Below are 15,015 nucleotides of genomic sequence, written 5' to 3'. Positions count from 1 at the left end.
AATAGAATCCCAACCCTTCATTTTTTCTCTATTAAATACTATAATAATATTTTAAAATGATTATAAGGTGAGATGTTTCACTTTATTCCATCCAATAAATTTTTTACAGGAAGTCAATCCTCCCCTTAAAGATCATGGTTTAAACGACAGTTTACATAAATTTTAGACCCTAGAACCTAAATATAATCACTTCTCCATTCGTCCCACAATGAAGGACTCAACACACCATTTCAAACAGATTAAGAAAAATGTAAAAAGTAAGAGAGATAATATTATTTTTACTATAATATCTTTATTATGCATTGGAAATTATGAACTTTTTAATAATTAGAGAGTAGAATTGAAAAAGTGTATTGAAAATTAAAATGAATAACTTATTTTTGTGACATCATTTTATTCTAAATGAATCATTTATTGTAGAGCAAAAGAGAATAATTTATAACACTATTTATGTCTATACACTCTTATTATAAGAGTCTATATGCATATATGTTGAATGGTATTTTAAAATCGATTGAAAAGACTCTCACACAATCTAATTGATTCAAATTAAAAATTCATTATAATTTTATTTATTTTAATGTTAAGTAAGTTAAGGGACAAAAAAGAAAATAGTTAAGTCATATTATAGAGCTTAAAAACTATATAAATTAATAGGAACTACGGAGTAAAATCTATATAATCTTACTAAAAATAACTATTTTTATTTTTGGATTTGGCTGCAGTCAGGAATTTTCTACAATCACGCAGTTATGCATTCTAACCGTCTGATGATCGGATGGTTGTAATTTAAGAAAGGTATTTTTTAAAATTTTTATAAAACTTTAATCTGTCTGTTTTAAACTGTCCGATTAAGATCGGATGGCCACAAACGTTGTGACTGCGTGATTGTGTTAAAAGTACGACTGCAGGAAATTTATTTTCAAGAACGACTAGTACCACCACACTACTACACTCGATCATATATAAAATAAAAAAGGGTGTAAACAGCAAAAACCATTTCAAATTCTCGCCTATTTGCTAAACCCCAACGTCATTTTTCATCCCAAAATTCAAAACCCCAGCATTTCCGCCATTTCGTGCCACACTAGTCGCCATTTCCGCCATGTCCACAACGAAAATGAACAACAGCACCGCAAAATCATGCCCTTACACCGTAACCGTTCGCCGGAACCCTCCCCGGAGAGCTCGTGCTACTCCTTCCCACGGAATCACACCGTTTCCCAACGAAGAAATTTTGTCCGAGCAAATATCAAAATTTCCAGCAGCAACATCAGAGGATGATGAGATTCCTAAAAATCCATCAACATCCGAGAATGAGAATCCGATCAATCCAACTCCATCGGAGAACGAGAATCTGAAGGTATTTCTCAGAATCCGTCCGTCTCAACCTCCAAATCAAGCTCCGCGCGTGAGAGCCAAAACCGCGTGGCCGAAAAATCAAACTAAAAACGTAACTAACAATTTGAAGAAGAAAAGCTCCTCTTCGTGTATATCCATTAACGATTCACAGTCAGTGACATTATTAGTTCCTTCGGATTTGCAAGACGCGAAGAGAGTGAAATCAGAAACATACGGTGGTTTCACTCACGTTTTCCCTTCCGATTCATCTCAGGTAGTGTGATAACCTTTCTTTATCGCTTTTTTTTTTTTGTGGCATTCACAGTTTCTTCGCTTTCAGTTTCAGCTAACAATGTGATGTAATTGTTTGTTTCAGTTGGAAGTTTACGAGAGAATGGTGAAACCTATGGCGGAGGAGTTTACCAAGGGTAAAAGTGGAATGCTGGCAGCATTAGGTCCCAGTGGGTCTGGGAAGACTCATACTGTTTTCGGAACCCCGAGGGACCCTGGAATGGTACCTCTTGTCCTAGGCCATATTTTCAAGGAGACCGAGGCTTCTAGGTATTCTTGTGCATTTTAATTCACCTTTGTACATATATACATAAGCTGCATTTGATTGACATATGCATCAGATTTCAAGTTTTTCTTAGTTTATTGGGTGCAGTGCACTTTATTAGTTTTAGTCTGTTGCATTAACATTTTCAAAATCAGTTATGGAAATTATTTGTTTCAAGTGAGTCCTTCAATTATTTAGAACTAGTGGAAATTAGCTTTTAGCGAGTTTCTAAGTTGATATAAATTTAAGTTTCCTCACTCATACAAGTTTATGAATGTTTATAGACCGTAGAGTAGTCAAGTGAGAGAGTTTCTCGAAAACTTGAGAAGTAGAAACAAATTTCAACTTATACGAGAAGCTGTTTTTGAAAAATGTCCAGTTAATGCTAGATTCTTTTGATAATTTATTTTCTTTATGTGCTTTTTTAGTAAGTTTATCTAAACCGGTACTTCGTAAATCAAATGCACCACTAAGCTTAAGTTAAGCTGTAGTGTTCTGTTATTACTTAGATATACATTGTATTTGGATATGTTGTGTGATCAGAACTTACATTTGAGTGTTTGAAAAGCTGATACAATTGATAAAATATGCCGGATTATATTTCTTGAAAGAGTTGCCGAGGGGTTACTCCTCTACTTGAAGTTTAGGAAGCATCGTACATGGAGAAAATGTAATTCAAGTGATTTTTATATGTTTATCTGTTCTCAGTAATGACATGAACATGACAGCATAGTGACATTTGCAGCTGTGTTTGATCATTAATTTATGTTGTTTAACTGAATGAAATGTCAATTTCATTCCTTGGTACGTCTCACAGATCCTATTACATAGCTATATTCGAGATATATACTGAACGAGGAAAATCAGAAAAACTGTTTGATTTATTACCAGATGGCAGTGAACTAAGTATGCAGCAATCCACCATAAAAGGCCAGAAAGAGGTTTAATGCTAGATCTGTTTATTTCACTGGACTTTTATGATGCTGTTGGTATTTTATGTTCACTTCCTGTATTTATGTAAACAGGTTCTCATCTCTAATGCTGAACAGGCAGAATCCTTGATAGCACAAGCTGTGATAAAACGTGCAACTGCAATGACAAATACCAACAGTCAGTCGAGGTGGGTTATAAAGTGGGAATTTATGAATGTTTTCCCCTTTCCTCAAAGAATATTCCTTGTATTGTTTGCTTAATGGTTCTTCCAGTAGAAAGCCCTAAACACTGTAACTATAGAAAGAGCTCGTTTGAAGTATATGATGGGTTTTTTTGCTTAAGAGTACCTCTACTAATGAACTAACTAGGACGCCTGTGCTACAATGAAAATATATGTGACATTATTTAGTAGTTGCAGCATGTAAACAATTGTTCTGTATTTTGACTCTAGTACTTGGTTTGCTACTGATAAAGGCTTCATTTGTTCAAAAAAATGGATAGAAAAGGTAAGTAAAAAGAGAAGAAATTATTGACCTTGATATGCAGCTCAACATATTTTGAATAAATCTATGGTAAATAGTTGCTAGTTTTGGTAAGTTTTCTTATAGGAATCACAATTTTCCTGGGCACCTTTCTCTAAATATTATACAGCTAATCTTTTTATGATGAATAAGGTCTGATTCTTTGGTACCTTTCTCTAATAATTGATATACTATGCATACCACCTTTCTTTTTTATGATTGTTAAGGTCTGATTACTTCTTTGTACTTGTAGCCGGTCACAATGCATCATAAACATTCGCGACGGTCCTAAAAAAGGTAAAGGAGTGGTCAATTCTAAGTCAAACAATGCTGTTTTGACTATCATTGACCTTGCTGGAGCTGAAAGAGAAAAAAGAACAGGAAATCAGGTTTTCATTCCTTTTTTCCATTATGATACAACTAAACTTGGTTTGAGCATTTGTTATGGTGAACTTTAGGAAGGACTATGTGATAAAAAAGTAATCTCAATATCTTAATGTCATAGACAAGATTGATTACACTTGTAGAATTGTGCGCACAACTTTGATACACTGCTGGATGTCATCATTTCTTAATATCATAGACAAGATTGATTACACTTGTAAAGGGGTTGATGATCCATGCAATGGAACCACCTAAAGGAATAATATTCAATTGCTCTTGTAAATCTTCTACTTTTATCCTCATCTCAATTTTTGTTGTGATGTTGTAGGGGACAAGATTGGTTGAAAGCAATTTTATCAACAACACGTTGATGGTGTTTGGCTTATGTTTAAGAGTATGTAGGCCACACTTCAAATTATAAATTCAAGTTATAATGATGCCTTTGATTACTAGAGCTTAATTGCTTTTTACACTGCACTCGAAGTTTGAGATATGTTTGATTTTTTTCTTCTCTTCTTCAGTTCCACATTAACCTTCCATAGATTGTTCTTATTTTGTGTATCCTATTATTTTTTTTCAGTCTTTATTGGAGCACCAAAAAAATCCCAAGAAACAATTGCAGAAGCACTTCCAAAATTCTATGGTATTGGTTTGACTAATTATATTTTGTTGTTGGGTTGAGTTGTCTTCTTTGTTACTATCTCTTATAAGCTATGAAGCACAGACTCTGACACGGACACCGAGACACGACACGACACGGACACTCCGACACCGATAATGTTAAAAATATAGGACACCGACACCGCTACATATAAGCTAATATTTGAGTTTCATTTATCCATATAGTGATCAAAATTAATGTCTGAAATTCTTTATTGATAACATTGTTTCAATACATGTTTAACTCTTTTAGATGTGTGTGAGATTTGTCCAAAAAATATATAAATTTGTGTTGAAGCAAAGAAATAAAACAAATTATTGTTTGAAATATTTGTGTGAGTTGTCGGAAATATGTGGTATGGGTGTCATACGAGTGTCGGACACTGATTAAAAGAGTGTCGAAACAAAGAAAAAAACCATTTTTTAGGGGACACTTGTCTGATTTTTCCGACACTTGTTTGACTTTTTCGACACGTGTCGTACGGGTGTCATACAAGTGTCAGACACCGACGCGTGTCGGACACCGCGACACGCCTACTCCTAGAGGTGTCCGTGCTTCATAGCTTATAAGCCAACGTTCTAATTTGTTTTATCATAATCTTTCTCTTTTGGATAAATACTTTGAAGTTTGTAATGGGAAAGTGTTACAAGTTTAACTCTGTCTACCACTTTTGCAGTTAACAAGGTATCTGCGAGACTATTTGGAGGGCAAGAAGCGCATGACCTTGGTATGTAGATACCACTTTGCCATGTTGGAGTTTTCTTTTTCATGAGAATCACATGCCTTTCTGATGTATATTTGAGTTTATCTTTCCAAATATATTAATCATGCCAATTCCTCCTAATATTAACTTTACTTTTTAATTCTGTTTGCAGCTTTTAACAGCCAAGTCGGGAGAGGATGATTATCTTGATACATCTCACCTACTTAGACAAGCTTCTCCTTACATGCAAATCAAGTAAAAATTTTCATTTTCTTCTTCTCATAATCTAACTTGAATTCCATATTTACCCTAGATTGATTTCTAAGTATTTCTGTTCATTCTTGTTAAGGTATAATGAAGTTGAACCATCAATAAATATGGTTCCAAAAAAAAGGAATCACCAAGCTTCTTCCATAATTGATAGTGCAAAACAATCACCTTCATTAGCACATTTAAAGAGGATGAAACTCGTTAGTGAACATACTGTGCAGGTTCACTCTCACTTCCTATCTTGGCTCCTTTCTTGAAAGAATTAGTAGAGATTGTTTGATAGTTATACTTTTTCATTTAAAAATTTCATATATGAATAGCTATATGACCATATAGCATTAATATTCTTTATATTGCAGATGGATGTAATATTCGCTTGCATTTGATTACTCTTAGCATAAGCTATTTGCTGTTTGAGCAAGTAGTGAGCTCTTATAAACTTATGGTGTCAAAAAGACAATTCACAAGTGTGTACTGCCAGAAGTATGTGTGAAAGATTTAAGGACATTTCTATTTAAACCTTGAAATTAAAGATGTCTTCTTAGTAATTAGAAAAACAAGTAATCTGTTTATTTTGGAAATGAGAAATTTAGGATTTGACAACATAACGTTGCTGAAAAATTAGAGATACACCTTTTCTTTGAATTTGACAAATTAAAAACTATGGTGCGTTTAGAAGCTTAACTTGATGTATAAAAGTGAGAAAACCATCACGCTTAACTGAAAGTAAATTGTAATTCATTTATAGCATGGCGTTGTCTTCATGATTAGATGTTATAAACTTTTGGCATGGACTGTTGATATTCAATAATTGACAGTAGAGTTTTACTCTTGGAAATTTAAGCTTTACAAATTGGCCATCTTCATATTAATTTGTATGACAATAATTTAACATGTACCATTTGGTAAATCCCTAACCTTACTTTCTTTTTCTTCATAAGGCTGGAAAGGGTGTTGAAGAATGTCACACTTCGAAGAAAGGTAATATCGGACATTTAAAAATTGTGTTAAACTTATTTGTTCTGTTTATTTTCTGCTATCTTGACTATGATTTTATGACATATACTTCAACAGTGTCTAAATTCGATGCTAGCAGTTCTGTCCCTGAAAAGGGTGTTGAAGAATGTAACACTTCGAAGAAAGGTAATTTTGGACATTTAAAAATTGTTTTAAACTTATTTGTTCAGTTTTTTTTCCTGCTATCTTGACTATGATTTTATGACAGATACTTCAACAGTGTCTAAATTCAATGCTAGCAGTTCTATCCCTGAAAAGGGTGTTGAAGAATGCAACACTTCGAAGAAAGGTAATTTTGGACATTTAATAATTGTGTTAAACTTATTTGTTCTGTTTTTTTTTCCTGCTATCTTGACTATGATTTTATGACAGATACTTCAGTGTCTAAATTCGATGCTAGCTGTGCTGTCCCTGAAAAGGGTGTTGAAGAATGTAACACTTCAAAGAAAGGTAATTTTGGACATTTAAAAATTGTGTTAAAACTTATTTGTTCTGTTTTTTTCTCCTATCTTGACTATGATTTTATGACAGATGCTTCAACAGTGTCTAAATTCGATGCTAGCAGTTCTGTCACTTTAAAGTCAGAGTGCAATAGCCATGTCGGAAGCGAGAGAAATCACATTATAATGAGGAATTTTGCAAGAGTTATATGGAATGTATTGAAGCAATACAATTCCAAAATTAAGGTAATGCTGTTTGCCATAGATAACTATTTTCAAGATAGTTTATTTTTTCTCATTCATGGTTCTTCATACAATGATGTTCATACATGATCAAACTATAGGCATATTATATTCACGTGTTTTTTTCCATAATCAGGTTGCGGAAAGTGAAATACTCAGTCTCAAAGAAAGCATAGGATATGAAAAGGAAAGAAATCTAGAGTTGGAAACGCAGCTGAATGCCTTCAGGGCTGCCTGTACTTGTTGCAAAGGAGGAAATGAAAAAACCAATATTGAAGATGGTTCATTAGTTGATCTTGATCACTTGCATGATTTGGACCAAGAGGTTGAGTATTGTACTCATATATTTCTTGTTCTTTTTTTTTGTCTAAAGGTCATTGAGGATTCAGTTAATGCAACTTAAATGCTCATTAATCTTTAAACTTATTAGTTGGCCAACCTGTACACTAACTCCTAATTTCGTCTTAGTTATAATTACTGCTTGAATTTGGTTTTAATATTCTGTTATCAGGTAAATATATTCTTAAATAGATTAAAGTAAAGGTTGTGTTACTAGAAGCATTTGGTCTAATGTGTGAGCTGACCCATTTGTCTTGCGTGCTTTCGTTTTAATGTACTGAAGTACTAAGTGAATGTTCACCCACTACTTGATTTGTCATAATGTAGACAGTCTTCTTGATTTGTCCAAATGTAGACAGCCTTCAAATTCTAATATTATTGTTATTTTCTTGGCCATTCTTTCCAGGAAACCTTTGAGGCAGAGTCACCATCTGAGCCTAGAATCGACCTATCAGATGAAGAGCATATACTGGGTACTACTAGTACAATGTTTGATTCTAAAAAATCAGAAAGGTTAGTCTTGTGAGTAATCATATTTCCCATGTGATTCTTTAATTTTTTTTGCTTTGAACGAAATATGACTGTTCCTTAATTTCTGCTTGGTGCAATAATATAGGAAAGTTTCAGTCTCCTCGTCAAAGTCGGGGCATCATAATGCTTTGGAGGCTGATGACGAGAGCAAGGTACATAGTGTGATTTGACTTTCCATACGTTGTTAAATGGATCAATTTTCTTGAACTTTTATTTTTAGTTAATTGTACGAGAGACTGTGCCTAAATTGACTTCAGCTGATTAAACCGAGCTTTAGAGTGAGCCGATATAAATGTACATTTTTGCGTATTTCATGCAAAATCGTTCGACCTAAAGTTTTTTTTCAAAATATATGGGAGTTTTTTATTGCAAATATTGTTATGTATTTATCTTATGTGGTCATCCATTATTTTCAGGATACATTTCATGCGCAACCTTCTTCTGAGCCTATACTTAATGTGTCCAATGAAGAGCCTACTGTTTTTTCTGAGCCTATACTTAATGTGTCCAATGAAGAGCCTATTGTTTCTTCCCACACACTGTTAGATTCTGAAAAATCAGATAGGTTAGTCTTATGACTAGTGTTCTTCCACTTGTGATTCCTGCTGTTTTTTTAATTTTTGGTTTGGACCATTATGCTTGTGTTCCTCAATTCTTGCTTGGTGTGATAATACAGGGAAGTCTCTGTTTCATGGTCAATGCCTGTGTGTCATAACGATTTGGAAGTAGATGCTATGTGCAAGATATCTAGCGTAAGTTGACTTTCGATGTGCTAATAAACGAACCATTCTGCTTGTACTTATTCCATTAAGGAGAGAATGTTCTATGATTGGGTTCTGAACTTGTGGCAATTAGTTATTGCTGGGTTATGGGATTTAATTTCTTGATAGCATGTGAATTTTGGCCTCAATAGGTTAGTAAAACTGTTATACTAGTTAAGGCATCCCATCTAATATGAGTTGACATGATTATTCTTCAAAATGCAGTATCCGATTTACATATTATTTGCTTGTCCATTTCTTCCAGGAAATATTTCATTCAGAGTCATCACCTGAGCCGTCTAATGAAGAGCATATGCTTGGTTCTAGCTGCACGGTGTTAGAACCTGAAAAATCAGATAGGTTAGTTTTGTGACTAATGGTCTCCCACACGTGATCCCTGCTCTTTTTTTATTTGGACTTTGGTATGTTTTGCTTGTTCCTTAATTCCTGTTTGGTGTGATAATTCAGGGAAGTCTCAGAATCATTATCAAACTCAGGAATTCATGAGGCTTTTGAAGTTAATGCTGTGAGGACCGTACCTAATGTAAGTGGACCTTCCATATCAATCTGCTTAAACTTTCTTTATTACTTCATTAAAGGAGAAATTGGACTTTAATCAAGTTCCGATCTTGTCAGTTCAATTATAAACTAAGCTTGAGGGTAGGTGTGCATTTAATTTGCAGTTTTATATCATGAAAGTTAATTAATGTGGTTGCCTTCTGAGTTGACTTTAACCTGATAAATATTAATAGCTAACCGGTTTCTCGAATTCCTATTTTCCTTTGACATATAGATATTGCTGGGTTTCAAAGTTTAATGTCATGATTGCATATAAAATTTGTCTTCAATAGATAAATAAAAACTATTATGCTAGTTGAGGCATCCCATCTAATGTCTGAACTGCCATAATCTTGTTTTTCTGTTCTTTCATGAGAAATGACTTACCAACTAGTTTTTCCTTTAAGTGTATGTGAACAGAACATTTCATTATATATATGTGTTAGGTATTTGATTTTCCATTCTTTTCAGGAAACATTAAATGCAGAGTCACCATCTAAGTCTAGAATTGACCAGTTGGGTGAAGAACATATGCTTGGTTCTACCTGTACGAAGTTAGACTCTGAAATACCAGATAGGTTAGTCTTGTAACTAATAATCTTCTCCATGTTATTATTATTATTATTATTATTTATTTTTCTTGGCTTTGAACAAATATGTCTGTTGCTTTCTTCCTGCTTGAAATAATAATATAGGGAAGTCTCAGTCTCTTCATCAAAGCCTGGGCATGGTAATTCTTTGGAGGTTGACGCTGTGAGTTGACTTTCCATTTGCTTTAACATATTACTTTCACTTTGTTCTGTGAAGGATAAATAGTGAGCAGAACATTTCATTATATATATGTGTGTTAGGCATTTGATTTTCCATTCTTTTCAGGAAACGCTAAATGCAGAGTCACCATCTAAGCCTAGAATTGACCAGTTGGGTGAAGAACACATGCTTGGTTCTACCTGTACGAAGTTAGACTCTGAAATACCAGATAGGTTAGTCTTGTAACTAATAATCTTCTCCATGTTATTATTATTATTATTATTTATTTTTCTTGGCTTTGAACAAATATGGCTGTTGCTTTCTTCCTGCTTGAAATAATAATGTAGGGAAGTCTCGGTCTCTTTATCAAAGCCTGGGGATGATAATTCTTTGGAGGTTGACGCTGTGAGTTGACTTTCCATTTGCTTTAACATATTACTTTCACTTTGTTCTATGAAGGATAAATAGTTAGCAGAACATTTCATTATATATATGTGTTAGGTATTTGATTTTCCATTCTTTTCAGGAAACATTAAATTCAGAGTCACCATCTAAGTCGAGAATTGACCAGTTGGGTGAAGAACATATGCTTGGTTCTACCTGTACGAAATTAGACTCTGAAATACCAGATAGGTTAGTCTTGTAAATAATGATCTTTTGCATGTTATTATTATTATTATTTATTTTTCTTGGCTTCGAAAATATGTCTGTTGCTTACTTCCAGCTTGAAATAATAATGCAGGGAAATCTCAGTCTCTTCATCAAAGCATGGGCATGATAATTCTTTGGAGGTTGACACTGTGAGTTGACTTTCCATTGCTTTAACACATTACTTTGTTCTTTGAAGGATAAATTGTGAGCAGAACATTTCATTATATATGTGTTAGGTATTTGATTTTCTATTCTTTTCAGGAAATGTTAAATGCAAAGTCACCATCTAAGCCAATAATTGACCCGTTGAGTGAAGAACGTATGCTTGATTCTACTTGTACGGAGTTAGACTCTGAAATACCAGATAGGTTAGTCTTGTAACTAATAATCTTCTGTGTGTTATTATTATTATTAATATTATTTTATTATTGTTATTATTATTATTATTTTTATTATTATTATTTGATTTTCTTGGCTTTGAACAAATACGTCTGTTGCTTACTTTCCCGCTTGAAATAATAATGTAGGGAAGTCTCAATCTCTTCATCAAAGCCTGGGCTTGATAATTCTTTGGAGGTTGACGCTGTGAGTTGACTTTCCACGTGCTTTAACATATTACTTTGTTCTTTGAAGGATAAATTGTAGTTGAATTCAATTCTTTGTGAGTTAGTACTGAGTAAGAAACTAAGTTTGAGAGTAAGCGTCCATTTATTTAGTTGAGGAAGTTTGATTGACATAAAATAAATTCAACAATTAACTTTTGGTAAGTTAAGTTAGCATGAACCTATTAATTGGCTCACCTGTTTCCTTAACTCTTACTCTCGTTGTACATATAGTTATTGCTGGTCTTTGGGTTTAGTAGCTTGTTAATAAATTAAAATAAAAACTGTTATACTAGATAAGGCATTCAATCTAACATGTGAAGCGGCATGATTACGTTCATCCACTAGTTTCTTCTTCAAAAAGCTTCAGACTGTTAATATTTTTTTTGAACAATTCAGATTGTTAATTTTATATGTTCATTATTTGGTCATCCCTTCATTACAGGAAACATTTCACGCACAGACATCATCTGAGCCCATGACTGGTCCTGGCAGACAGTTGCATATGGAAAATTCAAATAGTTTAGTCTTGTGAGTAATACTTCTTAAGCGTGATTCATGCTATGTTTTTCTTAGTTTTTAGTACTTAAGGCTGCGTTCCTTATTTCCTGCTTGGTGTAAATACATTAGGGATGTTTTGGCCTCCTCATCAAAACCAGAGGATCATAAGGATTTGGTAGTTGAAGCTAAGAGCAAGATACCGAGTGTGAGTAAACTTTCCATTTGCTAATATATACCATACTGTTTGTTGCATCTTTATAATTTATATTTGAGGAAATTCAAATAAGAAGTTAATGTGTTTATGTATGTAAATCAACAACTGTTCTAAAATTTTATGCCATTGGAAAAGCTCTAGCCCATCTTTACCTTTTACTTAACTTTAACTCGCGACTATGGGTCATTGGGAAGGGAAAGTTGAGAATGGATTCTATCTTGGGAGAAAAAAAATTGTTTGTTTGGGAGACCAAGTTGGTGGAGGAGCTTTTGGCTATGATTAGAGGGGTCACTATCACTATTGCATGTGACTGTTGGTCTTATGATTCTAAAAACCTGTATTATGTATCAAGGACTTATGGACCGAATCCTCTTGGCTAGAAATCAAACAACCCCAAACCATAAATCTCTGACTTGGAGAAAGCTGAGAATGGATCATGCTACACTTGTTTTAAAATCTCTGACTCGTCGGTGGTCATCCGGTAGGGATGGGAGTTTGCTTTGCCACTACACTTGCCTTCTTTACTCTCAATCTTTTGCTCTTTCTTATGTCACCCCAACCTAAGACAATGCTTAGCTTTAGTTTGTCACAGTTATTGGATTGATCTGGAAGTTGCGGAATGATGCTATCTTCTCTGATTAGTTAGTTAATTCAGATTAATTGGAGTATCTGGTTAAGTCAATCACTTGAAAGTGGTTTTTGGGTAACTTCTCAAGATCTCCTTGCAACTTCCCTAGAGCGGGTTGGCAATCCTATCACTTGCTTATCATGTTAGATTTTCCTCTGTCCCTTAATTTTTCTAGTGTGCCACTTGTTTTTATATTTATGGTTCTATTCTTTTGCTTGAGAGTTTAGGCCTTTGGTTTTTTATTTGTACCTTGTACTCGGAGGTGATTGGGTATCTCTTGTACTCAATTTTCACCTGAGTATCCTACTATATAAGTGTTTTATTTGTCTTCATATAACATCCATTGGTCTAGAGAATTCTTGATATATCACAAAATTCGAAAACTACATCCCAATGGTTAACAGAGAGAGATTGTATGGACTGACTCACTACATATATTGCGAAGGTAATACATATCTTGTCTACTTATAGGAAGATAGTTGAATTTCTCAACTAACCTTGTGTATCTATGTTGATCTGAAATGGCTCTCTCTGATATGGAAATAGTTTACTGTTTGGAATCTTGGTTGGTTTAAAATTAGTTGTTCAAAGATGCTGATAATTGATTGCCATCTTTTCTAGAATCTAAGTTGTTAACCAAAGGTTCAAAGAACCTTTTAATATACTGTTAATAACAAGAATGAAAAGTAAGTTTGTGAAATCCTTCTATCCATCTACTTAGTGCTTTTCACAGAATAACTACTGTTCTTGTTACCATGCTAAGCTTACCGGAAGTTTGTTTCTGCTTTCCTCTTTCATCTTGTTAATTCACCTTTCAGGAATTGTTAGATTCTTCGCTGTCAACAAAAGATGGTATTTTGGATCCTTCATTGCCCAAAGATGTCTCATCTACCGAAACCCAGAAAGATAAAGTAGTCAGTAACTCCTGCAAGCCGCCTAGGTCGAAAAGGTGGGGTTGTGTTTTTATTTTAAAAGAGTACTGAAGTGGTGTTTTTCCTTCCATACTTACAAGTTACGGTTTTTACGTGTGATATGTTGAAATCAGGACACTTATGCCTTCCTCATCCATTTTATCAAGAAACTTGAGCACCTTTGATCTTTTTGACGAATCCGAGAAATCAAAGGTACTAGACAATTTTTTTTTAATTAAATTTTGGATCAGTTATCTGTGCAGTACATATGTCTTCATGAAATTGAATGCTGTCGCTTCAATAGAAAAACCCATGATGTTAAATGTTAACGGTGTCTATCTGGTTTACAGGAGAACAGGGGCACACGGAAGCTGGGTGCACGTGATGATCCTAAAAGATCAAATGGAAGCATCTCTCTGCTCCACATGCTCCATGGTGCTCCACATGCTCCATGGTAGAAAAGGAAATATTCGTCACTAGAGTAGCCACCAAACCCTTTTTGTAGAAAATGCTTGGGACAAGGGATAGTCTTGATTTGGTCTGCGGTTGGTGAAGAGACATTACAATTTTTGGAATATCTTATGCCTTATAGTTATAAGCTTTGGTTATTTGAACTAAATACTTACTGCAAACATTTGCTTACTTATTTGTAAGTAATGCTGCAGTTGTAGTGGCATAGCAGAAATGTTGCAACTGTAATTTTTTGAATTAATTAGTTACTGCTAACAAAAAGTGTTGCAACTGTAGATGTATATATATTATACACACGACCTCCAAACCTAGAGAAATGAAATCTTACTCTTTCTATTTGTTACTTTCAGTATTTGCATCATTAACTACTGTCATACCGTCCATAAGATTTTGAATGCTCTATTTGAATTTTGGGTTATTAATTACACCCTCTGTTCTTAATAAGTGTCTCATTTGCGTTTTTTCTATATCTCAAAATGAATGTCTATTTAAAATATCAATACAACATTTATTATTTTTTTTTTCCACTACTATGCCCTTATTTATAAACTTTTACGTTTCTCAACTACTCCACTACCTATAATAAATAAGGATATTTTATTAAATGATACTAATTTTATCATTAAAGCCAATACATATAATATTTTTTTTTTTAAATTGCATTAATTATTTCTTTGGATTATTATTTATAGGTCTAGTGGATTGTAAGTTACTACCTCCGTTCCTTTTTATCTATCAGCTCAAATATGTAGAAGTATAGTGAATAGTCTCACACCGAATAATATCGTTAAGGCTCGCTACAACCTGGCAAAAATAAGACCGGCTCTAAATCCAAACATCGATCCAAAAACTTAACTAATTAAAAAACCGACTCTAATTTTTTTAGGTAATCTATAATATAGAAAGAAAGATGCTATGGAAAAGACAATTAATCTTTCTTCTGCTCCTTTGTTTATTATTCATCCATCTCTACTTTATAGTAAAAATATCTTAATCCATCTCATAGTATTTTTAAGCATTTTATGAAAT

The 15,015-nt window shown here is 33.7% G+C and overlaps 1 protein-coding gene across 1 annotated transcript; it reads left to right on the top strand.

The window, feature by feature from the left end:
• The first annotated feature begins 1,009 nt into the window (after nucleotides 1-1,009).
• On the top strand, nucleotides 1,010-14,329 carry LOC131660263 (kinesin-like protein KIN-6). Its single transcript, XM_058929472.1, has 35 exons — nucleotides 1,010-1,615; nucleotides 1,718-1,902; nucleotides 2,715-2,838; nucleotides 2,923-3,017; nucleotides 3,605-3,740; nucleotides 4,064-4,129; nucleotides 4,316-4,378; nucleotides 5,073-5,123; nucleotides 5,272-5,354; nucleotides 5,449-5,590; nucleotides 6,311-6,350; nucleotides 6,444-6,512; nucleotides 6,595-6,675; nucleotides 6,759-6,836; nucleotides 6,918-7,072; nucleotides 7,206-7,394; nucleotides 7,815-7,921; nucleotides 8,025-8,091; nucleotides 8,356-8,504; nucleotides 8,616-8,691; nucleotides 8,966-9,060; nucleotides 9,169-9,244; nucleotides 9,730-9,836; nucleotides 9,954-10,011; nucleotides 10,135-10,241; nucleotides 10,356-10,413; nucleotides 10,535-10,641; nucleotides 10,751-10,808; nucleotides 10,921-11,027; nucleotides 11,187-11,244; nucleotides 11,707-11,792; nucleotides 11,892-11,967; nucleotides 13,423-13,553; nucleotides 13,650-13,728; nucleotides 13,866-14,329. Exons 1-35 carry the CDS (start codon nucleotides 1,106-1,108, stop codon nucleotides 13,971-13,973), a joined length of 3,777 nt encoding a protein of 1,258 aa, XP_058785455.1. The 5' UTR covers nucleotides 1,010-1,105; the 3' UTR covers nucleotides 13,974-14,329.
• Nucleotides 14,330-15,015: the final 686 nt, after the last annotated feature.

The sequence above is a fragment of the Vicia villosa genome, linkage group LG3 (assembly GCF_029867415.1).
Source record: "Vicia villosa cultivar HV-30 ecotype Madison, WI linkage group LG3, Vvil1.0, whole genome shotgun sequence".
In the NCBI taxonomy this organism is placed as follows: domain Eukaryota; kingdom Viridiplantae; phylum Streptophyta; class Magnoliopsida; order Fabales; family Fabaceae; genus Vicia; species Vicia villosa.
The sequence above is the reverse complement of the archived record's forward strand: the minus strand, read 5'-3'. Positions and strand labels throughout refer to the sequence as shown.

What these genes read in the sequence shown, in the direction of transcription:
- LOC131660263 (XM_058929472.1), top strand. Translation starts at nt 1,106, where the DNA reads ATGTCCACAACGAAAATGAACAACAGCACCGCAAAATCATGCCCTTAC. An exon ending in AAGGAGACCGAGGCTTCTAG is followed by an intron (nt 1,903 to 2,714) that starts GTATTCTTGTGC and finishes TACGTCTCACAG; the next exon opens with ATCCTATTACATAGCTATAT. An exon ending in ACGAATCCGAGAAATCAAAG is followed by an intron (nt 13,729 to 13,865) that starts GTACTAGACAAT and finishes TCTGGTTTACAG; the next exon opens with GAGAACAGGGGCACACGGAA.